The sequence below is a fragment of the Pongo pygmaeus genome, chromosome 8, assembly GCF_028885625.2.
Source record: "Pongo pygmaeus isolate AG05252 chromosome 8, NHGRI_mPonPyg2-v2.0_pri, whole genome shotgun sequence".
Lineage (NCBI taxonomy): Eukaryota > Metazoa > Chordata > Mammalia > Primates > Hominidae > Pongo > Pongo pygmaeus.
The window spans coordinates 108,861,984-108,889,703 of NC_072381.2; the positions used below are offsets into that span (position 1 = coordinate 108,861,984).

At 53.4% G+C, this 27,720-nt stretch overlaps 1 protein-coding gene across 4 annotated transcripts in view; it reads left to right on the forward strand.

Annotated features, from left to right (window-relative positions):
- The window catches only part of NEURL1 (neuralized E3 ubiquitin protein ligase 1), a 97,745-nt gene that overhangs the window by 60,974 nt on the left and 9,051 nt on the right, over positions 1-27,720 (forward strand). For 2 of the 4 annotated variants that reach the window (XM_054436533.1, XM_054436536.2), the window contains exons 2-3: positions 16,122-16,363; positions 16,751-17,072. In XM_054436533.1, coding sequence (XP_054292508.1) covers positions 16,122-16,363; positions 16,751-17,072 — 564 coding nt within the window. Of the gene's footprint in view, positions 1-299; positions 567-16,121; positions 17,073-22,856; positions 23,044-27,720 lie in introns of those variants that run through there. The other 2 variants (XM_054436534.2, XM_054436537.1) reach the window with 2 other exon arrangements.

The following is a 27,720-nucleotide window of genomic DNA, read 5'->3' on the forward strand; positions in this document are numbered from 1 at the left end:
GGGGGTCCCCTCTCACCTAGCAGGACCTCTGCATGTAGTAGATGCATGAGGCTAGTGAATGAATGGCTGTCGGCCTGGGCGTTCAGGGAGGGCTGTGTGTGTCACTACATCCCTGAGATGGGGCTGTGTGTGATGGGGATGTGTGTGCGTGTGCGCGCCTCTGCTCGCTTTCTGGAGCTCGCTGCTATTTCAGGAAGCCTCCAGTCTCCTCCTCTTTATGTAAATAAACATGACAGATCCCATCGGCTGTACCAGCGCGGGAGGTGGGGAGGCTGGAGTGGGTGAGAGCGGGGAGGCGGCGGCCGGAGGGGTGTGCGTGCTGCGTGCGCGTGTGGCCGGCTGGCCGCGGGCGGGCGGCGTGCGCGTGTGCGGGAGGGGGCGCGTGGGGGCGCGGGAGGGGCCTCGGCCCTGCCATGCCGGTCTCCGCCCGCGGGGGAGGAGACGGGGGAGGAGGAGGCGAGCAGCCGGCCGGGGCGACTCGGTGACCAGCCGGCCGGCCCAGCAGAGGTGGCTGCACTGCCCGCCGCCGGAGATGGGGGGACAGATCACCCGGAGCACTCTCCACGGTAAGGCCCCGCGGATGCCTGCGGGCCCGCCCACCCCAGCCCGGAGACCGCCTAGGGAGGCCGGGCGGAGGGGCGCTGGGGCTGGGGGCTTGGTCATGCCCCTACTTCTCACTCCCTGGAGGGGTTTGGGGCTGTGTGAGGGGCACCTTTTGGTGGTGGGCACTGGGGTGGGGGCAGCAAAGGAGCTGGGTAGAGCAGGAAGAGGGGTGCCTTCCCTGACAGTGGCGCCCTCCCACTGATGGTGGGAGGTCAGGCAGCTGAGGCTCCCCACAAAGTCTCCTTGTCCTCTTACCTCCATGTCCTCTTACCAAGGTGCTGACTAGCCCCCAAGTGGGATGCGAGGTCCTGGGTGTCCCTACCCACCTTTTCCGCGACAGATACAGCCACAGTTAGTTACACAGCTGAGGGGACCTGCTTGTCGGCTCTGGGATGTGGGCCTTGGAGGTGGTGCTGTGTTCTATGCTGGAGCCCCGCAAAGACATGTGGGCACCCACATGTGTGCTGAGTGTGCATGTGTGTCTGTGCTCGTGAGTAGGCACTGAAGGTGCCCGTGGGTGTGCACCTGTGGCGGCTTGTGCCTAAGCACACGGGTGTGCAAGTGACAGCACCCCACAGCGCCTGACCTCGCTTCTCCAAGTGTGTGCTCTGTGGGGGAGGCCAGAGAACTTCTGAGCCCTGCAGGTCAGGTCCACAGTCAGACAGACCCACAGCCTGGAGCTGGAGGGGTGAAAGAGAGGGGGGCCACTGGCTGGCTCCCCATTTGCAGAGCTCCTGCTTGCTCCAACCCCTGTCCTCTTGTTCCCCTAGCTCTAGTACTGTGGTCTTGGGAGCGCCGTGGCTGATGTGGCAGCAGACCCGGAGAGGAGAAGCCTTCCTAGGGACTTGTGTGTCTTCCCTGGGCCCTGGGAACTGGGGTCCTTTACAAACCGGCCAGAAGAGAATAGGCTGACCTTGGGGAGTCCCTGACACACTCCCCTATGTACCCTGCTCCCTACTTGGATGGGGTATTAGGAGGTGGGACAGTGTCGGTCTGCTGAGTCCAGTGGGCACTGGGGAGCCTGGGAGAGGCTCAGGAAGGAAGGAGAGTGGCGGCAGGAGCGCGTGGGCAGCCGCAGCCGGAACTGGTGACCAGGTGGCTTCTCCCTTCCAGGCTCTGGACTTTGGGAGAGTAATTTCTAATTAAAAAAGAAAAAAAGACAGGGAAAGATGTAGGAAAAGCAAATCATTGGCTCTCTTAAAAGGAAATGAATTCCGTCCTGGGTTTGGAGGGCTAAGTGACAGATGGAAGGCCCTGGAAGACACATAATCCGGAGCCAGGCCAGGGGCACTGCCAGTGGCCTGGGCCTTGGCCGGAGAGTTGGATTGGGCTGACCTGAGCCTGGCCTTGCCCGTCTGTGGGGTGGGGGCTCTTCTCAGAGCTTGCTGGCCCCAGTGGGGCCTGTTGGCAGAGGGTCTGGAGCCGACTGGCATTTTCCACTGGAGTCAGACTTGGGCAAGCCTGTGGTCTGGGAAGAACAGAGAGGCTCTCAGAGCAGACTCAGGACATAGTACACTGTCCTCCAGCTGCCTGGAGCACAGGCTCCCTAGAGGGTGAGACCACCTTAGCTCATGCTCTGGGAGTGGGTAGATGTGTTTTGTAAGGAAGGCAAATGTCTTCCTGAGCCTCAGTTTTCTCACCTGTCAATGAGGCTGGTAATAGCACCCTCCTTCTAAGATTGCTGTGCAGGCCAGGCTCGATGGTTCACGCCTGCAATCCCAGACACTTTGGAGGCTGAGGTGGGAGGATTGCTTGAGCCCAGGAGTTCGAGACCAGCCTGGATAGTATAGCGAGACCTCGTCTCAAGAAAAAAAGAAAACAAGATTATTGTGAGGATTACGTGAATCATGTGAGCAGAGAACTCAACGTGGGGAAAATCAAGAGGGCTTGGAAAGGCATCCTGGGCTCAGGGTCATATTCCCTCCCTCTCATTTGTCCCATTTCCCTGGGGGCAGGAGGATCACTTGCGGTGCTCTGAGAACTCTAGGAATTGGGCATCCAGGCTAGGTGGCCATCAGTGAGGGCTCATCAAATGCCCCATCTGCCTTGACCTCCACCCTTTTGCCAGGACCGCCCTCCCAGGCGGAGCCTCCCTTAAGCTGGCCCTGGCCTTCGCCATTGCACAAGCAGAGGGGACAGGAGTTGGAAGGTCTGGAGAGGGAGTGTTTGCCTGTGTCCACACAGCCAACCTCCACCCCCATCAGAACCCTTGCATATGCGTCCTCATGCATCCACGCCTATGTGTGCCCACACCTGTACACACACCCTGGCTGCTCCAGCGGCTCTGGTTTCACCTTCTTCTGGGAAATGAGCTGGGGCCAGCGGGAGACACAGGGGTTTGCTCCTTCCTAGGGGTGCCGTAGCCTGTAGCTGGGCTCCTGAAGACACATTGAAATGGTCCTTGATTGTATTTTCTTTTCTTTTCTTTTCTTTTTTTTTTGAGACGTAGTCTCGCTCTGTCACCCAGATTGGAGTGCAGTGGCACGATCTCAGCTCACTGCAAACTCTGCCTCCTGAATTCAAGCAATTCTCTGCCTCAGCCTCCCGAGTAGCTGGGATTACAGGCACCCACCACCATGCCCGGCTAATTTTTTGTATTTTTAGTAGAGACAGGGTTTCACCATGTTGGTCAGGCTGGTCTTGAACTTCTAACCTCGTGATCCACCCGTGTCGGCCTCCCAAAGTGCTGGGATTACAGGTGTGAGCCACTGCGCTTGGCTGATTGTATTTTCTTTAGGGCCTTGGACTTTCGGCTTGATTCAGGCCAAACATTTTGGATTGCTGCGTTAAAGTGAGTGAGGGGAGGGTGACAGGAGGACACAGGACTCTGTATGTGTGTCGGGGGTTATCTAATTGTGTGTTTTGTTTGTGGATGTGTTTTGGCTCTTTGAGCTTCTGATGTCAACAGATGTGTATCTGTGTTTTAGATCTCTGTGTACCTGTGTGATGTGTCTCTAACTGTGGATTGAAGCGACTGTGTGTTGCCGTGCCTGTGTTTCCATGCAGGGGCAGCCACATCTGTGGTACACTGTGCCTGTGCCATGCCTCTGTGTGTGTGTGTGTGTGTGTGTGTGTGTGTGTGTGTAGTGGGGCTGGTGGTGAGGAGTCGGGCTCCTCTGGGACCAGCCTGGCAGGAGACCCATGGGGAAATGAATTCCCATTTGGAAAATGGTTTTAGCGGTTACACGCTTGATCTCTTCCATCCGGTAGGTTTCCAGAGCTGCTCCTGGTCTTGAGGGCAGGCTGACAGGGGCGGGAAGGGTAGTGCGAAGAGGGAGGCAGCAGTGACACTGGGAGGCCCCCCTCCTCTCGCCTCTGCCGTCCTCTCTTCTTCCTTTCCCCCCCTTCTTCCTTCACCTCCCTTCAATGCTCCCTCAGGGCAAGGAATGGACCCCTTGCTGATGGCTGATGTGTGGGTGACACATGCACATGCACCCAGACATACATGTCACCCTCAGGTTAGTCTCTGGATTTAACAAGCCTGAGTGTCAGAGGATGCTGGCGTACAGGGACCCGAGACATTGGCTCCCACCCCCTCCTGTCACAGAGGGAGATGCTGTGGCCAGGAAAGGGAAATGGCTAACTGAGGCCACACAGCTGGTGCCTCAGCGGGGAAGCCAGGCCTTGTTCCTTCTGCAGCCGGTCCCCCACTTACCGTTCTTGGGTTCCTTAATCCTCAAGCAGGCAGCAGCGGAGAAGGCATCCAGTGGCCTTGTGAGACCCAAGATTAGCAGAGGGAGCTGCCTATCTCCCAGCAGCAGCTCTGGGGGCTTAGACCAAGGGGAGCTCCGGAGCTTGAAGGTGCACATCCCCACACCCCGCTCGTGCCTGTGGGCTCCAGGAAGGTGGGCATCAGGTCACTCTAGCTCTGCATTCCCTTACCTCAGCCTGGCGCCTGGCATGCAGTGGCTCCAGCAGATGCTGGGTCAGTGGGTAGCGGGGAAGAGTGTGGGGTGGACAGAGGCCCTTGCCTGCTGGACGGCAGGGCAGTTGGAGCTGAAGGTGGCCTGAGGGGGTGGGTGGGGGAGCCATCAGGGAGGTGAGGCCAGGGCTGGGCAGTGAGGCCAGGCAGTATTTGGAAAGGAAGGGAAGGCGGAGCAGGTGTTCTCGGTGAGAGTTTGAATCCTGTTCTGCTCTTGCTGGCTGTGTGACTTTGGGTCAGTACCTTCATCTGTCTGCGTCTCAGCGTCCACTTCTGTAAATTGGGAAGGGTAAGTTTTACCTTGTAGAGTTGTAGGAAGGATTAAGTGAGCCAGTGGGCGCTAAGGGCAGTACACCTGGTACATAGTAAGCACTCCACAGAGTGTGCTTTTATGAAGGTTTTTGTGGAGGCTCCTCTAGGCCTGTGTGTGCTTGCCAGTGCATGCACACACATATGTGCGCACACATGCACATGTACACACATGTGCACACATATGCACACACACACACACGCGTGCATGCACACACAACACACACGTGCACGCACACATTACACACATGCACACATGTGCACACACATATACACAGATGCACACACACATACACATACATGCACACACATATATACACATATGCACATGCACACATATACACAATGCACGCACACATACACACACACCAAGTGCACACATAAACACACACGCACACTCACATACACATACACGCATGCATACACACGTACACACTCACCTGCTGCCTCTGTCCGCCAGCCCTGCTGGGCCTGCACAACATTGCTTGTGTCTGCCATGAGGCACACGTGCCATCTGTGTGTGTGCACGCATGTACACATGCATGACTGTGGATTTGATATGGGGAGCTAGGGGTGCTGATGTTACTGGGCTGCACTTCCCCTCATTCTTCAGGCCCGGCCTGGGGGGCTTTGGGGAGATGCTGGAAGGACAGGGGCAGGGATTGGGAGCTGAGCCCTGAAGAATTAACATTTGGAGTCCCCTCCTGGAATCTTGAGGTGGGACACAAGAGGGAGAGGAGGAGGACTGGTCCTTCTCCCAGAGCAGTGAGGAATTGGGAGGCACAGCTGTATACACCTCTGGCTGCTAGAAATGTCAGGATGGGGATGTTGCAGAGTGAGTGAGAGCAGGAGGCTCAGTTGGGGATTAACTTGGCTATGAAGGTGCCAGTCTTGCCCATTCCCTGCCACTTTCTTTCACCCACCCTGTCATGATGAGTTCTTTCATCTCCCAGGGAGCAGCAGGACCTGCTGTTCGCACACCAGGCGCTCTGTGGGAGGTGCTAGGGTGCTAACATGGCCCCCCACGGGCATGAACAGGGGCTGCGGTGTTCATGGAGAAACTGACTTAGGAGGAGAGAGGGGACTGAGCATGCCAGTCAGCTAGCTGGGGCCCACGGAGGAACCTCTGCACAGTGCGACAGATCTGAGTTCAGAGCCCAGCTCCGCCACTCACCAGCTATGTGACCTTGGGCAAGTTATTACCTCTCAGAGCCTCTGTTTCCTTGTCTGTGAAATGGGACTATTGACACTGTTTTAGTCATCTATTGCTGCTTAACAAATTATTCCAAAACTTAGCAGCTTAAAACAACAAACATTGAATGATCTCCCAGTTTCTGTGGCTGAGGAATCTCTGTGCTGTTTAGCTAGGTGCCTCCGGCTTCATGTCTGTCGTGAGGTTGCAGTCACATTGCTGGCTGTGGCTGCATCGGAAGGTTTGCCAAGCTTAACTCACGTGGCTATGGGCAGTCCTTGGTCCCTCGCCACACCATGGCGGCTGGCTTCCCCCCGAGGGAGCAATTCAGGAGAGGCAAGAGAGTAACCAAGACAGGAGCCACAGTCTTTTTATAACCCAGTCTTGGGTGTGACATTCCATTACTTCATCTGTATTCTTTTTTTTTTGAGATGGAGTCTCACTCTTCTCACCCATGCTAGAGTGCGGTGGTGTGATCTCAGCTCACTGCAACCTCCACCTCCTGGATTCAAGCAATTCTCCTGCCTCAGCCTCCCAAGTAGCTGGGACTACAGGCATGAGCCACCACGCCTGGCTAATTTTTTTGTATTTTTAGTAGAGATGGGGTTTTACCATGTTGGCCAGGCTGGTCTCGATCTCCTAACCTCAGGTGATCCGCCTGCCTTGGCCTCCCAAAGTGCTGGAATTACAGGCGTGAGCCACTGCACCAGCCACTTCCTCTGTATTCTATTCATTCGAAGCTACTTGTTAGGCCCACCCCACGCTTAAGGGTAAGGGGTCACACAAGGGCCTGAATGCCAAGAGGTGGATGCAGGGATTGTTGGGGCCATTTTAGAGGCTGTTCCCATAGACACCTGCCTTGCAGGGATTGGAGGGTGTGATCAGGTTGTGTATGAAGGGCAAATGCTGCAGCATTTGATACACAAGAAAGAATCAACCCTCATGGCCTTCCTTACCTGCTTCTTTTCTACTGCTGGCAAGTGAGGAGCTATTGAAGGTTCTTGAGCAGGCAGGGCTGTAGTCAGGCATGCTAGGCAGGCAAGGGAGCTGCTCCCTTTATTCCTTTCTTTTTCTAATTTCTCCACCGGACACCAGAAAGGGCAAGGCACAAAGTGGGTGCTGCCTGAACTCCTGCCAATTCATCAGTAGATAGAAGAATCAAACACTAGCAATTCATTCAGCAACTTTTATTGAGGACCTGCTATGTGCTGTGAACTAGGCTATAGGGATACAGTCGTAAAAAAGACAATGGCGCTGGGCACCATGGCTTACGCCTGTAATCCCAGCATTTTGGGAGGCCTAGGCGGGCAGATCATGAGGTCAGGAGTTCGAGACCAGCCTGACCAACACAGTAAAACCCTGTCTCTACTAAAAATACAAAAATTAGCCAGGCGTGGTGGCTCGTACCTGTAATCCCAGCTACTCAGGAGGCTGAAGCAGGAAAATCACTTGAACCTGGGAGGCGGAGGTTGCAGTGAGCCGAGATCACGCCACGACACTCCAGCCTGGGTGACCGAACCAGACTCTGTCTCAAAAAAAAACAAACAAAAAAAAGAAAGTGGTCTCTGCCCTAGGGAGGCTCACAGTCCATCAGGGGGAAAGACAGGCGCAAATAACCCTGCAGCCTTTCCCAGTGCAATGCTACTCTGCAGAGCACAGAAGATGATGGGAGTGACTTCTCAACTCTCCCGATGATGGCATAGAACCAAAACCATTCTGGATGCAGAAGAGACAAGTCAATGAATTGCATACAACAAGTGCCTCGGGGTATCTGGGCTTAATCTTGTGTAAGAACCAGGATTGGGAAAGGCTGCTTGGTGATGGGTGCTCTGTTAGGGGGCTTATGGGGTTCTCAAAGCTCCATAGTAAGGCCCCTAACCTAGTCTGGAGGTCAGAGAGACTTCTGGGAAAAATCTTTCTCTGAAGGATGCATGAGAAAGGCAGATACATAGATGGGAAGGAGGAAGGAAAGGTTCCCAGCACAGAAATGGGCCTGGGCCAAGCCTGGAAATCAGAGGCAGGTGTGGGAGGTGGAGGCCCCTTTAGGGAACCCAAAGAAGTTTAATTCTGCCCAGTTTTACAATCATCTCTGTCCCCTAAGTTCCATCCTCACCTGTCCTTCTCCCACCAGGAGTCAGGCATCCCCAGCTTTCCAACCATTCTCCTAAATCCTTTCCCCCAGAGGGAGCCCTGTTCAGTTAATGCAGATAAGCGAGTCCATATCAGGACCACCCTGGCAATCTGAAATTAGGACGTTTGGGGTAAAATAAGACTGAAGTTCCTGGTCTCCCACTGGGCTGAAATGAGCTGATCATTTCCTGCAGTAGTTATGTTTGCTTTTATATTTTTAAAAAAGACCTTATGTTGAGATCAAGTGTTTAAGTTTGCAAAATTCTTTCACATCCATAAACTTACCGGGGCCTCACTACAGCCTAGAGAGGTGGGCAGGGCAGCTATGATGAGCTTCATTTTACAGAGAAATAAATCAAGGTCCAGAGAGGTGAAGTAACTTGTCCAAAGTCAAACAGCAAGTCTGTGGCCTGGTCAGGGTTTGAACCCAGGGCCTCTTGCCTCCAATACTTATCCTCTGTGCCTCGCCCCACGGCCCAGAAAGTGAGACGAGACTGCCTCTTGGATGAAGATGATGATGCTAGCACTGGTATTCAGGACCACGGGTTCAGAACAAGATGATCGTGGATGCAGTGGGCTTCAGCTGGGCCTTGAAAGATGGGTGGGGTTTGGAGAGGCGCAGGTGAGGCAGAGGAATGGCTTGAGCAAAGGTGTGGGGATAGGAAAGCAGAATGATATAAATAGTAATAATAATAATAATAGCAACTACTGACTGAGTTTTACATACACCATCTATTTTAATCCTCACAAGAATCCCATGAGGGCCTGCCATGACCCCATTTTACAGATGAGGACAGTGAGGTTCCCAAGGTCTTACAGTTAGTGACAGAGCTGCTAGGTTTGGAGACAGCCAGCCCTGGGTTCAGATCTGGGCTCCTCACTCAATGTGTAAACCTAACTTCAGAAGATCTGTGCCAGAGTGGCGTTGGGGGCATAAATCAAGACACTGCCCTTGAAGCCATGAGAGGCTGGGCACTGTCATCAGTATCAGCGCCTCTGCTCTTGGCTGGGCTGGTGAGCTCCCCCCATCTCTCCTTGGCAGCCCAGCTGAGCCCAGCCTAGGGCATCTGGGGCTCTGCCAGTGGTTCTGGGGCAGAGCTTGGTGGGGGCCATGGGGAGGTCACTCTGGAGGCTATGTGTGTCCAGGCGTCTGCCCTGGGACCCCGCTGAGAGTCAGGAATGTGGTCCGCCAGCTGAGGGTCACCCGGAGAGCTGGCCAGGCTTGTGTCTGGCAGCTCATAAATGCCCAGGAGGAATGTGGCTGTCGGGGGAGTTTCCACCGTGTCAGCAGCAGCCTCGCCTGAGGAGGGTGCCCCCACTGGGGCTCCCAAGAAGCCTGTAAACCTGTCACTTGGGGGCCCTCCCTGGGAGCTCTGCTGGGAGCCAGGCGGCACAACTGGGGCTCCATCCAGTTGTGTGTGCCCCTGGTGGAGCATTTGTGCAGCCCACACGCCCCCCCCATTTTGAGGCCCTTTGCTGCAGCTGCTCCCCTAGCCCGGGCTGCCCAGCCCCTCCTGCACACAGCCTTCCCCAAAGTGCCTGCCGTCTTGGACTTGTGGGGAAAAGGAGCTCTAGTACCAGAGGCTGAGTAGGGTAAAGGACCCCAGATGTGGCCTTGGAAGACTAGGGTTCAAGTCCCAGTTCTGCCACATAACTGCTATGTGACCACAAGTAAGTTGCTTAACCATTCTGAATCCAACTCCTTCATTCGTAGAATAGGGACCTTAAAGGATCATAGTCCCAGTGCTGGGAGGGACCCTGTTAGATAGTGCAGGGAGGAAGCCCCACCTCCAGCTGCCCCCTCTGGACCCTTGGCATCAGAGCTATGCCCAAAGTTCATTCTCATTTTGCTTTCTGCTCGCCACCCCACTCCCTGCCCCCAAGATTTTAATGCCAGCCGGGATGGAGGAGGGGGTAGCAGGAGCAGGGACGCCGCAGTGGGGGAGGAGGGGGGTCACCCTGATGAAGGCTGCACATTGGACACTCATAGTCCATGAGAACAGCGCCCCCTAGAGGAGTGCTGGGCACAGCGCATCGCGGCCCCAGCCCTGGTTTAGAAGAGTGGCGAGGCCTGAGTTAGGGCTGTAGCCGCAGGGTGGACAGGAGAGGACAGAACCCAGGGGTGCTTATTCCTGAGGCAGGATTGGTAGACGGGGTGAGGGGTGCTCAGGGGCTCCCCTGGAGCCAGGAACAGGGAGGGGCAGGTCAGGAGTGCAGCTGGGGCCTGCCACGTGACAGGAGCCCACAGTCCATGGCAGGAGATGCCCAGCACACCAGAGAGGGTTTTCAAGTGGTCTCCCCAGAGGTGGCTCAGTGGGCGATGATCACACAGCCAGCTGAGTACAGAGAGAAGGGGCTGAGGACAGCTGCTCGGGCCGAGCCGGCCTGGCCTCCATGGCTACCCCAACGGCCTGCCCACACTGTTGGCAGAAGACAGGCACGGTAGTCAGTGGGTGGGGCTTTGCAGCTATGAAGTGCTCTCTCTCCATACCTGGGGCAGGGAACCCCCATTCTGTTTCACAGCTGTGGAAGGAACTTAAGGATTAGGGTGACAGGCCCAACCAAGCATTGGGGGTCTTCTGGTAGATGGCCACATCCTAGGCACTGCCCAGGGTGAGCTGATGGGGGCGCCATGGTGGTGAGAAAGTGCAGCCTCTCTTCTCTCCGTCTGAATGAAGATGTGACTTGTTAGTTGTATTATAGATTTTACTTTTAAATTTAATTTTTTGTTTGAGACAGGGTCTTGCTCTATTGCCCAGAAGAGAGTGCAATGGTGCTCTCACGGCTCCCTGCAACTTTCCAGGCTCAAGTGATCCTCCCGCCTTAGCCACCTGAGCAGCTGGGACTGCAGGTGTACACCACCATGTCTGGCTAAGTTTTGTAGTTTTTTTATAGAGAAGGGGTTTTGCCACATTGCCCAGGCTGGTCTCGAACTCCTGGGCTCATGTGATCAGCCTGCCTTGGCCTCCCAAAGTGCTGGGATTACAGACCTGAGCCACTGCACCCAGCCAGTTGTAGCTTTTAAATTGAGGTATAATATGTATATAGTAAAACTCGTCCTTTTCAAGTGTATAGTTTTGTGAGTTTTGACAATGTACAAGTTGTGTAACCACTACCCCAATCTCAAGATATGGAACATTATTTCTTTCTTTTCTTTTTTTTTTTACAGACAGAATCATGCTCTGTCACCCAGGCTGAAGTGCAGTGGTGCTATCATAGCTTACTGCAATCTCAAATTCCTGGGCTCAAGCCATCCTCGCGCTTCAGCTGGGATTACAGGTGCGAGACACCATGCCTGGCTAATTTTTTATTTTTATTTGTACAACGAGATGGGGTCTCACGGTGTTGTCCAGGCTAAGATATGGAACATTTCTATTGCCATAAAAACTTCCTTCCTGCCTCTTTGTAGTCAAATCTTTCCCCTGCTCTCCTTCTCTGACACCTACTGATCTCTGTCTCTCTCTAGTTTTGCCTTTTCCAAAATACCATACGGATGGAATCGTACAGCATACAGCCCTTTGCATCCGGCTTCTTTCACATAGCATACTTTTGAGAGCCATTTTTTTGGTCTATATCAGTGGTTATATTCCTTTTTATTGCAGAGTAGTGATTGCATGGAGCTGCCACATTTTTAACTGCTCACCAGCTGAAGGACGTTTAGGTTGTTTCTAGTTCAGGGTTATTATGAATAAAGCTGCTGTACATTTGTGTGCAGGCCATTGTGTGGACATGTTTTCATTTCTTGTGGGGAAATGCCTGGAAGTGTGAGTGCTGGGACATGTGTTAGGCGTTTTTCACTTCATAAGAAACTGCCAAACCATTCTCAACACTGGCTTTCCAGGTTGTGTCGTGTCCCAACAGGAATGTAGGAGGGCTGAGGACATGATTTACATTTCTGTGTTTTGGTGGCATACATATACATACATGTATCGTAGAGACAACATAATAGAATGCCATGTATTGCCCTGTGTGCTACATGAGATGGTTTTGGGTGGTACATGAAGGAAACTTTGTTTCTTTTCTTTCTTTTTTTTTTGTTTGAGACAGATTCTTGCTCTGTTGCCCAGGCTGGAGTGCAGTGGTGCTGTCTCGGCTCACTGTAAACCTCCGCCTCCTGGGTTTAAGCAATCCTTGTGCCTCAGCCTCCCAAGCGGCTGGGATTACAGGTATGCGCCACCCTGCCTGGGTAATTTTTGTATTTTTAGTAGAGACGGGGTTTCACCGTGTTGGCCAGGCTGGTCTCGAACTCCTGACCTCAAGTGATCCACCTGCCTCGGCCTCCCAAAGTGCTGAGATTACAGGTGTGAGCCACTGCGCCCAGCCTGAAGGAACCTTTTTTTTTTTTTTCATAGTTTATAGGTTATGAGTATTTTTTAATTTGCATTTTAAAAATTTATCCAGCACACCAAATCCATGAATTCTTGGCTATTAATGCCTTTTAATTTTTTTGAGACAAAATCTCACTCTCACCCAGGTTGGAATGAAGTGGCATGATCATGACTCACTGCAGCCTTCAGCCCCTGGGCTCAAGGATCCTCCTGCCTCAGCCTCCTGAGTAGCTGGGAATACTGGGACTACTGGGACTCAGTACAGGCACGCACCACCACATTCAGCTAATTTTTAAATTTTTTGTAGAGATGAGGTCTTGCTTTTGTTGCCCAAGCTGGTCTCCAACTCCTAGGTCTCAAGTGATCCTCCTGCCTTGGCCTCCCAAAGTGCTGGGATTACAGGTGTGAGCCACCGAACCTGGCCTCTTAATGCTTAATGGCCAATAACAAAGGCCTTGCAGTCAGATTGCTGGGTGTGGCTCCTATGTCCCTTTCTTACTGGTTCTGTGACCCTGGGCAAGCCACTTAATCTCCCTGAGGCACATATTTGTCACCTGTAAATTGGTTGATAATAAGTTTGTCGTAAGAGTGAAACCAGTAAGTGTACGTAAAACTAGTTCAGAGCTTGGCAAATGACTGCCACTATTATTTGATGCATATGACCCATGTGTGATAGGCGTGTGTTTTGTATGTATTGTTTTTCACATCCATATGTACATGACTACATGTGTGTGTCACAGTACACGTGTAAGTGTGTGGTTCCTGGTCTCAGGGATACGGGAGAGGATGAATGGCCTAGGGTTGAGGTTACTTTCGCATGCTCACAGGTGTACGTGTGTGCCCATGAGTGTGTCTTTTGGAGCCCACATGCCTGGGTGCACATGGTGCCCCTGGACCAGAGTCCTCCTGGCCCTACCTCCTCTGTCTGTTGTGCTGCCAGCCAGGGTGCTGGGCCTGTGCTGCCCCAGCCCCACCCTCAACCCCCTACCCAACTCTGGGATTGGCAGGGGTCCTCTCTGGAAGGGAGGCCTTGGGGAATGTCCTTCCAGGAGCTGGGTCTCTGGCCCCTTTGTCTCCACTATATTTGCCCAGAGTCAGTGTTTTCTGTGCCTTTACCCAGGGCCCCAGGACCTCAAGTAGGATAGGTGGGAAGAAGAGGAAGCATTTTGAAGGGATTGGCGGAAGCATTTTGAAGGGAGCAACTGCAGGGCTCCATGGATTCTGAGTGGAGTCTGGGGAGGGGGAACCCCAAAGGAAAGGCTGTCATCAGCAGCTGGGCTCAGCAGGGTTTTAAAAACTGCTTCGTGGAGGTGTAATTGACATATGCTAAATTGCACATGTTTAAAGTGTCCAATTTGATGAGTTTTGACATAGTGTACCCCCATGAAATCATTACCACATCAAGATAAGGAACACACAGACCACTGAAAACCACCCATTAAAAAAAAAGATAAGGAACACAGCCACACTGCCAAATGTCGCCTTGTGCTCCTTGGTAATCCTGCCTCTCTCCCCCCACCATCGCAGGCATCCACTTATCTGTTTTTGTTTTTTTGTTTTGTTTTGTTTTTTGTTTTTGTTTTTGTTTTGAGACGGAGTCTTGCTCTGTCGCCCAGCCTGGAATGCAGTGGAACGATCTCAGCTCACTGCAACCTCCACCTTCTGGGTTCAAGTGATTCTCCTGCCTCAGCCTCCCGAGTAGCTGGGACTACAGGTGCCTGCCACCATGCCCGGCTAATTTTTGTATTTTTAGTAGAGATGGGGTTTCACCATATTGCTCAGGCTGGTCTCGAACTCCTGACCTCAGGTAATCCGCCCCCTTCGGCCTCCCAAAGTGCTGAGATTACAGGCGTGAGCCGTGGTGTCCGGGCCACTTATCTGCTTTTGATCACTACAGCTTCATTTGCACTTTCTAGAATTTGATAAAAAATGAAAGGAGAGGAAGGGTTTTGAAGGGAATAGAAACTCTGCAGTTGCTCCATGAATCGTGTATTGCTTTGTTTTTAACAGGCTAATTTTACTCACATCGTTATTTTGAAATTCACCTATGTTATTCATATCAGCAGTTCATTGTGCTTTACTGCCAAGTAGTATTCCATTGTGTAGATGCACCATGGTGTGTTAGCCACCCACACAGCAGAGGTGATTTTTCTCTTATGCTTCCATTTCTACCCGTGGATGTGAACCTCAACAGTGTGTGATGTTGCCTTTCACCGGCACATATTTTATGAAACCAAGAGTCAAGCTGTGTCTGAGGCTGGCCTGAACCCAGTGGGCATCTTTTCCAGGCAGGGCACCTGTAGCAGTGCCACTCTCTGCCCTTTTTCCCAACTGTCCCCTTCCCTGAAATGGCTTCCCCTCCTCTGCACTATCCAGAGGCCATTCAACTTCTTCCAGGCAGCCTTTCCAGACTGTCTGGGTCTCTTCTGAGCATTTCCAGCCCTCATAGCCTGACCGCTTCCAAAGCTCTTGCACTGTCCAGCCGTTCCCGTCTTGTCTCCTTGGTGAGGACAAGGTGAACTCCTCCTCGCGCCACCCTCTCCTAGTGAGCCTGGCAGGCAGGAAGCTGCTCTAGAGAGGCCCAGGAGCTCATGCACAGGGTGTCCGGCTGGCCTGGGGCTTCGGAGACTGTGCTTTCTGGGGCCTCTGGAGAAGCGGTGATCGGAGATGCAAAGTGGTACACAGGGATGCAGACCAAAGCCAACACAGAGGGCTGGGCCTCTCCCTCTCCCTTCTCTCCCTGTCTTCCATCTCCTTCCTGGAAGCCGCTCCTCCTCCTCTAGGGAGTGAAAGGGTCTGGGGAGGCAGGCCCAATGCCGAGCTCTTTGCATCATTAAATTCCTGCCTTGGAGGACCAAAATTTGAAACATCCCAGAAGGCCTCTGTCACGTTTTGTGGCTTTCTATGGCTCCACCCACTTCTCCTCCATTCTTCACGGTTCTCTTTCCCCGCGATGACAGGACGGGCGAGCTCTGCTTGGGCATGGATCTTGGGGGCCCCACCAGAGTCCCCAGTCCCTGAGGCTGTGTATTAATTAATGCTGCCTGTGCTGCTGAGACTTGTCTTGGAGCCACAGAGTAGAGGCTGCCCATTGTGCCAGAGAGGGAAGTGTTGTCTTCCCCAAGGTCACAGAGCCAGTTAGTGACAGCCCCGAGGACAGGATCCATGTATGTTTCATGTCTGTGTCTCCAGTGCTCAGGACAGAGCTTGGTATTCCACAGATATGTCATAAGTATTTATTGAATAAAATAAATAAACCAAGGATGGTGGAGTGCCAGTGAGTGGTGGTAGAGGGCGGTAGTAAAGGCGATGTGCTACCATGGTAGGTGGTGAAAGGCAGAGGGTGGTAAATACTAGTGGGGAGAGGAGGTGGGAGAGGGTGGGGGTGGAAGGTGATGGAGAAGGCCGAGAGGAGAAGTGGTGGACAGTGAACCAGTAGAGCGTGGTGGCAGATGGTGGAGTGGGAGATGGTGAGAGATGGTGGCAGAAGGATGGTGGCAAGGAGTGGCGGCAGTGGTGGAAGAACTGGGCTCCGGGTGACTTCTGGTCATGCCCAGCCTCTGTCCTTCCCTAGGGGACTCTGGTCTGGCTCTTGGACCCACCAAGTTCTCTGACACCATGGCCTGTTCCTTTGCAGACTCTATCGGGGGCCCCTTCCCCGTCACTTCTCACCGATGCCACCACAAGCAGAAGCACTGTCCGGCGGTGCTGCCCAGCGGGGGGCTCCCAGCCACGCCGCTGCTCTTCCACCCGCACACCAAGGGCTCCCAGATCCTCATGGACCTCAGCCACAAGGCTGTCAAGAGGCAGGCCAGCTTCTGCAACGCCATCACCTTCAGCAACCGCCCGGTCCTCATCTACGAGCAAGTCAGGCTGAAGGTGGGCCTGCCCCCTGCCCCCGCCCCCGCCTCCTGCTTCCTGCTCCCCTCATGGCATCCCCTGGGCCTCTGGACTCTGACCCTCAGCCGCTGCCTGCTGCCACCCCCAGCACCACACCCTGCCCCTGCCTTTCCTCTCTGGTGACCCTCTTCCCTCTTCCTTATGCCTTTCTCAACCTCCCTGTGTGACAAGGAAGGAACCGGGAGGGCGGTGGCTGTGGGAACCCCTTGCTGTCTTCCCAGCAGGGAGGGTTCCTGGGAGGGAACCGTGCTGGAATCCTGGGCAGGCTGCTGTGGGATGCTCCAGGGAGTCTACCCCACGGAGGCTGCCCTTGGTCTGATTGACCAAGTGGGAGAGGGTGGGCTGAGGCCACCCCCTGCCACCCAGATCACCAAGAAGCAGTGCTGCTGGAGCGGGGCCCTGCGGCTGGGCTTCACCAGCAAGGACCCGTCCCGCATCCACCCTGACTCGCTGCCCAAGTACGCCTGCCCCGACCTGGTGTCCCAGAGTGGCTTCTGGGCCAAGGCGCTGCCTGAGGAGTTTGCCAATGAGGGCAACATCATCGCATTCTGGGTGGACAAGAAGGGCCGTGTCTTCCACCGCATCAACGACTCGGCTGTTATGCTGTTCTTCAGCGGGGTCCGCACGGCCGACCCGCTCTGGGCCCTGGTGGATGTCTACGGCCTCACGCGGGGCGTCCAGCTGCTTGGTGAGTGCCTGCCCCTCCGGCCCGTTGGTGCAGGGGACACCCCTCAGCCTCTGGGCACTGCAGCCTGGCACTGTTCAATCCCATCAGGCGTAGGGACCCCTCTCTGACTGGTGCCAAGGGGAACAGGGGCAGCCCTGGGAACCTTGGCATGAACTGCAGAGAGCTCCTTTACTCCAGGCCCGTGGCTTTGCAGTGGAACCTGGGTGTGATTTCTGCTCTCTGCAGCCTCTCAGGTGGTGCCCTGGGCAGTATGCAACCCTCACAATCATAAATGGCGACCTCAAAGACCACCACCCCTGGAAGTAATTAAATTAATCATCACAACCACAGTTCATAGAACACTTACTATGTGCAAGGCACTTGATTCTTGCCTGTTCTCATAGCAACCCTGGGAGGGAGACCCCTTTATTGGGCAGAAACTCAAGTCCAGGGAGGTTGCATCATCGTCCCAGGAGCCATGGCCCTTGAGGGGTAGAGCCAGCCCTGAGTCTGCAGCTCTAAAGCCAGCTGTCAGCCCCTGGGCTCTGCAGCCTTCCAGGAGACGGGGTTCCAAGCCCACCCTAGTGCCTTTTGCAGGGATATTGGATAAAAGGGTAGGATCCAGGGGCAGAAGGCACTGGGGGAGCTAAGACTCTTGGCTGCTCCCTGGCCCCCAGTGTAAGTTAGGCTCTTTCAGGAGAGTGAGAGAGCAAGGAGGAGGAGCCTCGGGAAGCAGCCTGGCACGCTCAGGGGCCAGGCTTCCCTGCAATGGCACAAGTACCGGGGCTGGAAGAGGACAGGAGAATCTCCGACTTCCTAGGGTCACACAGTAAGTTGGTGGTTAAGGTAGGACTAGAACTCAGGTCACCTGACTCCCAGCCCAGGATCTTTCCCACCTGGCTCTCCTTGTGCACAGGCACTCAAGTGCATGTGCGCACACGTAGACTCTGGGTACAAATCAGGCCATCAGCAAACTGGCTTTGTCTCCAGGCAGAGGCTGTGCAAGCCTCAGCTTCCTCAGCTGTGAAATGGGTTGGTGGGAAGATTAAGTTCCATCAAGGAGGCTGTGAGTAAAGTGCCCAGCACAGTCTCGGGTACCAAGTATATGCTCAAGAAACACTTTTTCCTTCGTTTCCCATCTCTACCTGCCTCTCCCTGCAGAGAAAGAGGCCATGAAGGTGGTTGAAAACCTTTTTGTTTTTCTTTCTGACTTCAGAGCCTAGAAACAGTGAGGTTCTTCTTTCCACAACACCTTTGAGCAAAAAGTCAGTGATAGTAAAAACAAAGAAATGAGTCAGAAGCCTGTTTGTTGAATTCCAAACATCGGGAAGCTGTTTTTATTAGCTGGTAGTTTGGGAACTTTCTGTTTTTCACCTCAACAAAAGTGCTTCTGCATTCACAATGACATGTTAAGAGCCTGGAACTGGGCAGTTCTGGGTCTCAGCAACTGAAGAAGGAAGCCCAGGTGCTTTGCATTTTCTCTGTGAAAGGGGTGTGCCTGCAGCCGGGGACAGAAAGGGCAGTGTTCATGCCCCTGAGCTACAGAGACCGGCAGATCCTAGCCTCACGCTGTACTAGGTGTGGGGCCTCAGTTTCTTCATCTGTAATGTGGGGCTAAATGCTTTCTCGGGGTTCTTTGAGGAGCAGCTGATGCACAGTAGGGGGTCAGTGGCTGTCATTCATCCCCACCCATTCTGGGGAGGACAGTTCTTTACTCAGGGCTCAAGTGAATGCCTTGGTGCTGCTCTGGTATCCTCAGGGCCCCACACTTCAAGGCACTGGAGTCCCAGCGCTTGAGTTTGAGCTCTAACCTGACCGCTTCTGCCTGAGCCTCAGGCTTCCCACCTGTATAATGGTTGTGAAGGCTTTGACTTAGCCCAGGGCTCAACCACATGGTGGAAGACAAAGTCTCTGCTCCTGAGAAAGCCACAGTCTTGTTGAGGGGTGAGCAGGTGAAGGCAGTGGGGCAACAGTCTTGCTTTTCCCTAAGCAAAAGGTGCCCTTCCTCACAGTCCCCACTCTGGCTTCAAGGCCAGTCCCAAAGCCCCCTCCTCCCTGAAGCCTTCCTGGGCGGAATTCTTCTCTCCATCGTTGTGTGCCACCAAGTGGTGCTGGTGCTTCTCTCAGTACTGAGCATCGCAGAGCCTTGGTCCGTCCATGTGTCCACTTCCCTGCAAGATGGGGAAGAATCCACATCTCACTCAGTCGGGCTGCTCTCCAGAGTGGAGGCTTCTGCCTGACCTGCAGAGGACGTGGAGGAATATTTGCAGGGTAGGTAGGGGAGAGTAGTGCGGGGAGGGACGAATGGGAGGGCAGATGCCTTGTTAGATGAAGAAAACGGCAGGTGGGTGGGGGCCAAGGGCGACCCAGCCCTGCCCACAGATAACCCAGGTTCATTGGGAAGTTAGGGAGATGAAGCAAACACTCCAGACGATGCAAGCACTCAGGGCACAACCCAAGAGAAGCCAGTAAATCACTAACCGCTGTGGTCATGGGATGCCTTCCATCTGCCGAGATGGTTTCTATCCAGTTATCTCATTTAACCCCTCTGAAGCAGGCCCCACAGGGAGTGTTTTTTATCCCCATTTGGCAGGGAGATAACTGAGCCCTAAGCAGGGCCTGGCTTGCCCATGTAGGGATGTGGCAGAGCCGGGACTTGAACTGGGTGTTCTGATGCCAAAAGCAACACCTTTCCCATTACCCTCCAGCTGGTTTAAACATAAAAGGAGGCAGGAAGTCAGAGGAGGCTGAGGTCAGTGGGGGAGGATGGAGGCCAGGAGGGCTTCTTGGAAGAGAAGACTTGGGCTGGGCCTGCAAGTTCCAGGAGGGTCCTGGCACATGGGAATGAAGTGGAACATGCCAGACGGGCTTCCCACCCTCAGGGGCTGAGGAGGGCTTGGAGAATAATCTGAAGGGCCCATCCTGGGCCAGAGCCCAGGTGGCCTGACCTGGTCCAGCCCCATCCCCCCGTGACTATAAATGGGTTTGCACACAGTGTTTTCAGTTGCATTTGGAGTTCCCGACAGGCTCCTCTCTGCACACCCGATAAGGCTAAGGCCCTAGCGGATTCCGTCCCAGCCGTAAATCACCATAATCCCTGGGTATTTTCAAACACTGATTATGGCCCCTAAATTCAGCTGGCAGATTAAGATATCCCTTCATTTTATTCTTCCTGAATTTTTTTTTTTTTTTTTTTTTTTTTTTTTTTGGTAAAGAGAGAGAGGGACACACAGAGATTCATCCAGAGATCTCCTGAGGTGGGCGTGTCTCTCCACCTTCGTGCAGTGCCTGTCCTCTGAGATACTCCCCTCTACCCCAGGTAGCCTCAGGATCAGCTTCCTTCCTTGCCTCCTCTTTCCTCTCCACCCCACTTCCCGCCCCTCCCTCTCTCCATCACCTGCCCCTTTACTGCACCTGTATCTTTCTGGGCTTTTCTCTCTCCCTCGACCTAGATCCTCTCACCCTTCTTGCTTTCCCTGGTCTTGGTGTTCTTTTCCCCGCTGCTGTCTCTCCTCTGAAGAAAGTCGCTGTCCATCTTGGTGGCTCTGAGGCTGGGCCAGTCTTTCCTGGGGTGATTGTCCCCCAAACCAATGTCTGATCTTCAGGGATTTTCTGCCAGGCCTGCCCCTGTCCCCTTTATCTGAAGCCTGTGGTCAAAGCCCTTCCAACCTTACCTGCTCTGTGTTTGTTCCTTAGACCAGAGGCTTCCCAGGGTAGCTGGCACATAGTAGGTAAGCAGGTCAGGCCATGGGTGGATGGGTTGTGTCCCTGGACAGAGTGGAGGCAGGGGCTGGTGTCTCTCCCCCGTGGACGGTCCTCCCTGCCCTGACCAGAATCCAAGCCCACAACGGTGCCCATGCCATGGCCCCAGCAGGCCCTCCTCCCTGTTATGGTGCCCATGCCACAGCCCCAGCAGGCCCTCTTCCCTGTTATGCTGGAGTTCCGCAGATCACCTCTTTCTTTGGGGCACCCTGGCGCAAGCCCAGGCTGGTATCGTCAAGAATAACAGCTTCCTTCCTCCAGGGAGAAGGACCCGCCAGCAACTAAATAAACACAGGTTTTATGGGGTGATTAATACATGGAAAAAGAAGCTCCTATCCTAGTGTCTCAAGGTCTCCTTGCTCCTCTCAGACATGTCAATTCAGGAAGAGCAGCTGTGAGTCCCAGCAGGAGGCTGGCGGGCCACGAGCCCACTTACAGGGCGCTCCAGAGCATCCCTTGGTGCCTACCACTGCTTAGGCACTAAGCGGGGGCAGGTGGGAGACAGAAGAATCAAAAACCCAGCCCCTCTCCTGGAATAATGTTTTCCCTGGGGGACACATCATATAACTGATGCAAGGTGGTCCAAGTTCAATTCTGCAATCAAGTGTGACCTGAAGAGTAAAACTGTGTGTATGTGTAGGAGGGGAGTGCAGCTGGAGAGCAATCCAGGAGGACTTCCTGTAGGAGACAAGTTTTAAGTCAGGAACTAAGTGAGGTGAAAAGAATGGATTGGTTGAGGAACAATTTAGGTCAGACGGAGGGGTGTCCACAGGCGCAGAGGTGGGGAATTGGCGGTCGGTAGGCGAGCAGATCCAGGAGGGGAAGGAATGAGGTGGAAAGGTTGTGGGTGACTTGTGGAGGTGAGGGGTGTGCACAGGTGTGGGTATCTGTATGCATCACAGGGGAGAGAGCCATGAGAGCTGAAAGCTTCTGGCAGCTTTTGTGCTGTCAAGTTGTTCAGTAAGAGGGACTGGCTGGTTGACAGTGGAGAAGTATGAGACCCAGAGATGGGGAGGGGCCTGCCCAAACTCCCCCAGCTGCTCATCAGCCAGGCCAGGCCTGGAACCCAGATCTCTCAGGCTGATCTGGGAGTAAGGTCAGAGGGAGGAGGCTATCAACACATCTAAATGGTGGGGCTGGGTCTGGGAGGGTTCTAGGAGGGGATGAGGTGGGGGCTCCTGAGGGCTTATGCATTCTATTCCATCCCTTGCCATGCACAGGTTCCCAGGTCTTGGTAAAAGACCTACGCCTGCCTACTGAGGAGAGAGCTGTATGGAGACTCTCAGGATGGGCTTCCAAGGGTCACGTGCTGCTGGGTGGGTTCTCCAGGCCCCCTGGAGATAGGGGCCTGGGTCAGGTCCCCTATGCAGGGTGTGCCTCAGCTTGGAGGCGCTGAGCATGAGTGATCCCCAGCCGAGGACCACACTGCCATCTGGGCCTTCTGCTTCCCAGGCTAAACCAATATTTACCCTCAGCTGTGGCTGCTAGGGGCCAAGAGGCAAATATTAGTTTAAGGAGCCTGAGCCAGCTCTTGGGCTGGGGGAAACAGCTGAGGCTGCCGATCATGATTTCTTCCTCTTTGATGATTTTCATTTCTTTTTGATTAAGAAAAAATCTTGTTCTTCCTTCTGCTTCAGAGGCTCTTCTGGTGCTTCCTTTCTGCTTACCCCAAATTCTGCCAGCTATATCAGTGCCCCACACCAAACCCTCCCCTCCATTAGGAAGCTTTCCCAGACCTCCCTCATTCAAAATGACCCTTCCTCCTCCTGACCATCGGAAGCACTTGGAGACCTAAGTGGTATAAGCAGCTTTGAGTCATGTATTGTCCTGCTCTTTAAAGATCCAGCATATATCCTCTTTGTATATAAAGGAAGGTATTATTGTGCCCATTTTGCAGATAAGGAACAGAGGCTGAGAGAGGTCTGATAACCTGCCCAAGGTCACACAGCTGGCAGTTGGTGGAGCTGGGATTTGAACCCAGGAGCTTGGGCTACATTACCTTCCAGCTTCTCTAGATGTGAGTCCATCTGATCTCCCTATTAGGTCTGGATACCCGACAACAGCGGGGACAGTGGCCCTCCTGTGCCTTCCAGAGTTGAGCTTACAAGAGCTCAAGGCATCAAGGATCAGCTGCACATGTTGGGCACAGATAGGCCACCAGGGCCCCAGCAGTGCTGGTACAAGGAAGAGGGGCAGTGCGGTGCCCAGGATGCCAGATTCAGTGGGGAAGGTGGGTCTGCCTGCCTTATAGTTCCCCGGAGGCTCCCGAGGGCTTTGTCTGGTTCGGTTGTTCCTGTGCACGCTGGTTTTCTACCACAATGAATATATATAAAGTTGATCATGTAATCACCAATATTGGACTATTTTTAACTTACAAAAAAGGCAATCTCATGTTTGCCCCTAGCATCTCTTGGGCCCAAGAGATTGTACTGGGGGCCTTGGAGAGAGTGGTGGGGCTCAGGGTGGGGTGTATGTGGAGGGAGGAGCTGGGGCCTTGCAGTACTGGGGACAATGCCTTCATTTAAGATGCAGGAGACCGACTGAATCAAGGCTTGACTTGGTCACTCACTAGCTCTGGGCAGTTCTCAGCTTCTCTGTGCTTCGGCCTCCTCATCTATTATTTGGGCATAATTATACACACCCCACTTACCTCACAGATGTGGAAAGGCATTTACACAAATGAGAAGGGCTTTTGTCTTTAGGTTAAAAAGGAATACCTAATTTAAAGACACCGCCCTCTCCCGCCAAAAAAGCCAACCCCTCAAACCAGCTCTTCAACTAGAAGAGGGAGCCTTGAACCCAGGGTCTCTGTATCAGGCTGAAAGGAAAACCATGCAATCAAAATTGCTCCTTGGAACAAGATCTGTGCTTCTCCAGCTGGGTTCCTCAGAACACTGGGGTTCCACAGAGGTGTCTTGGAGGCTGCAGAGAAGGCCAGAGAGAGGCTGAGGGGACAGGTGCTGTGTCCACCTCCTAGACTTCAGCCAGAACTTTGGGTTCTGTTGGACAAAAGGATTCCACTGCTTTTTAAATAAGTTTGAGACCCACTAGACCAGATGATTCTATAAATCTATGAGATCCCTTGGCTTGAAGATTCTCTGAATCTTAAAGTCTGTGACTGTGAGTGATTCTAGGATGTTCTGCCCTTCCCTCTGTGAGCCCCAGAAAGCATGTTTATTTCTCCTAAATTTCCCATGGTTGGGTTTAAAGGGAGAGGGTGGAGGTGGGTGCTGGGAGGGGTGGAGAACCCCCTTGCCTGTCCAAGCCAGGCACCCGCCCTTCCCGGCTCCCTCCCATGCCCCGTGCCAGATGCGGACCAGCAGGAGGATGTTTGTGGAGACAGTAAAGGGCTGGCAGTGCCTCCCAAACAGAGGCCAGCAGATAACTGCTAGCAAGCCAGGCAGCTGCAGGCTTACCCGTGGTTACAGATTAGCCAGTGCTCTGGATGTGAGAACGTCAACAAATGGGACTCTCAGGCTGATGGCAAGCTCTGCCTCAAAGGAGGCCCCGGCCTGCCCTGAGGTCCCCCACGCTCAGGTCCTGCCTTGGTTACCCTGCACTGCTGGCAGCATATGGCAGGGCCGGGTGGCTTTCTGGGCAACAGCTGGCCCTGGGGCCCTCCTCAGTCTGTCTCCTCCCCCTCCCACTCCTCCTCTTCACCAGGTGTTTGCTAACAGTTTTCTCACCTGTCAACCCAAACCCTCCTGTGCTTCAGCTCAGGTCAACTCCTCTGTCTTCCAGAATACCTTCCCTAGCCCACTCTGAAACAGGAAGGGGACTTCAGCCTTAGTTGGGGATCTTGATCCTAAAGGGGATATTTATTGTAAAGGAGAGAAGACTCAGAGGGAGCCCCAGGGAGGGTATTTGGGACACATATGGATTCCCACCAGGAGAGTTTTTCTAAGTCATAGTTATTCCAAGGTGGGGGATAGGTAGCCTTGGGAGATGGTAAACTTCCTGACCCTAGGGCCATTCTAGCTTCTAGCCGAGAGACTGGCAGGGATAAATGGATTTCCTAGTACCTTAGTTTCTCTAAAGTCCTGTCTAATCCTAGATGCTAAGACTCTGGTAACTAAATTGTATTCAAATATTTTCCTGACTTCGGGGCGGGCATGGTGGCTCACACCTGTAATCTCAGCACTTTGGGAGGCTGAGGCCAGCAGATCACTTGAGCTGAGGAGTTCAAAACCAGCCTGGGAAACCTAGTGAAACCCTGTCTCTACAAAAAATACAAAAATTAGCCAGGCGTGGTGGTGTGCACCTGTAGTCCCAGCCACTTGGGAGGCTGAGGCACAAGAATCGCTTGAACCTGGGAGGCAGAGGATGCAGTGAGCCTAGATTGTGCCACTGCACTCCAGCCTGGGGAACAGAGCGAGACCCTGTATCAAAAAATAATAATAATAATAAAAACATGTCCTGCCTTTAAGCCTTGCCCCTTCCACTGACTCTTGGCTCCCAGGGCCCAGTTCCTGGCTCCTCCCTCTCCCAGACTCCCTGCCCAGGGCTGGGCACACAGTAGGTCAGTGAGTAGGGCCCCCAGCACCACCTAGAGGAGAGGAAACACATGGCCGGGACCTCCCTGCCCTGGCAGGGCCTGCTTATTTCTGCTCTGGCCCAGGGTGTCGGTAGAGCCACTGCAGGGCACCAGAACAGGCAATAGCTGAAGACTGACAGGTTCTTTCCTGAATGATGGGACATGCAAGGGGAGTCAGCTTAGTGGCTTCTCCTCGTGGCCTTGTGCTGTCTCAGTTCCCATCATAAACACCTCCAAAGCAGGTGGGCACGTGTGCCGGCACCGATTATGTAACTTGTTGCTTCCGAATGTGGGGCCACCCCACTGCTTGGGGTGACAGGTTGCCCATCTGGTTTTCCTAAGCCTTACCCATCAAGTGGTGCAGTCTTGCGCCGAGGTTGGTCCCATGGTGTTCTCCCATGGCTTGGGGCCCCAAACACTGCCCTGACCTCTAACTTGGTATCAGCTCACTCAACTGTGACCTTTGCCGTCCCTTCTGCAGAGGGTGTTCCAACCAGCTCCTGTGTCTCGAGTTTCATCTATTTCAGGGCCTGGACACAGCTGGGCTCACTGATGGGATGGTTATTTTGGAGCTGCTGGCTGCCTGCAGCTGCTCCTGACCCTGAGGGGTGGAGAGGGAGAGAAGACAGACTTGGGCTGGGCACTGGCCCTAGGGATTCATTCCGTTTTTAGCTGTTTCCCAGCAGCTTTTGTCCCTCCCCTCCCAACTCTAGCAAGATTTCAAGCAAGGCTAAAGGGATCCTCTTCCTACCCCTTTCTCTTTGTACATCCTCCACTGTTTCTCCTTCCTTTCTTCTTTATCCTCTCACCTCTACATTTTAGCTGCTGCTTCTTGGTCTTTGGTGATTTCATTCAATGAATATTTCCTGGGTACCCATCATGACTGATGTGAAATCTTGCATTAAGGTTCAAAAAGCTCATGGTCTGAGGACAGGTGTACCTGACTTTTAGTTGAGACTGCTCAAGCCAAGCAAATACTAATATCTGAAGTTATCGGGTAGCTTCTGGGTGCCCGATCTTTCCAACAACAACTCAGGGCAGGTATTATTACCCCTATTCTCTAGGTGAGCAATTTGAGGCTGGGGAGGAAGGTTGCTTACCCAAAAGCCACCAGCCAAGTGCTGGATCAGACATTTAAACCTAGGCCTGATCCAGACCTGGATCACCCCAAAGCCCATGCACTTTCTTCTGAATCATGTGGCATTTCACATGCCAATAACAACGGCTTATATTAACCTAATGACTGTGCCAGGTCTCCTATTAGGTTCCCTGTGTACCTTACTCCTTTTCATCCTCACAGCGTCTCTTCTAAGGGGAGTTATTAGATACAGATTTTATGTAAATCAGTAGATGCTGATTTCACTGCTGAAGAGGCCCCAAGAAGTTCAGCTATTTATCCAGTCATATAGCCTTGTCATACAGGAAATGGCAGGGCCAGGATTTGAACCTAGACTGATGACTTCAAATTCATTGCACTTAACTGTGCTCCTGTCCTGCCTACTAGTATATGAATGTTGGTTACTGAAAAAAACCCAATGTACTTTTAGGTTGCATTATTAGAAGTATAGCATATATACCAAGGGAGGTGATGGCCACACTGTGCCTTGAGCTGGTTGGTGCACATCTAGAGTACTGAGTCTGGTTCTGTTCATTATCTAAGAAGTGGGAAGGTATGTGAGGAGTCTGAGTATTCCCTGAGAATTGTCTTCAGTACTGGGCTGATAGGCAGCTCAGGAGGTAGTGGGTTAAATACAGGGCGGTAGATTTCGGTTTAAAAGAAGGAAATACTCTTTAAAGACAGATTAACTCCACAATGGAACAGGTTACCTGGCAGTTAGTGAGCACCTGGTAGTGTGCATGTTTAAGTAGAAGGGGCTCCTGAAGGGGCAGAGAGACCGGGAGAGCTTGCATCCAGCCCCATTAAGAGCTCTGTTTTGAGGGTCTGCCCAGCCCCAGGAGCTCTGGACTGATTGTCCTGAGGGGGTGGTGTGGGCCCTGTGACAGCTGTGTTCCTGGAGGCTCTGGCTGGACTCTCTGAGCGACTTGATTCCTCTTCTCCCTGCTGTTACTGCCCCTTCCCCTCTCTGTCTCCCACCCTCTGCAGTTCCCAAGGGTCAGTGCCTGGAATCCCGGAGGGGTGAGGGAGCAGGGACTGTTCCCCAGGGTCCAGGTCAGCCCACTGGCTTTCCCCAGCTCTGCACCATTTGTCTCTCCCACCTGCCCCATGCACAGGCCCTCCTGGCCTCTGCCTCTCTGCAGCCCCCCAGCCTCTATGCACCATCAGTGTCACAGAGTCAATTCCCTGGAATAGTCACATTTTCCGGCCAGCTCCCTCCTCCTTGCCAACACGATTCCAGGAAACCCCAATCAGCC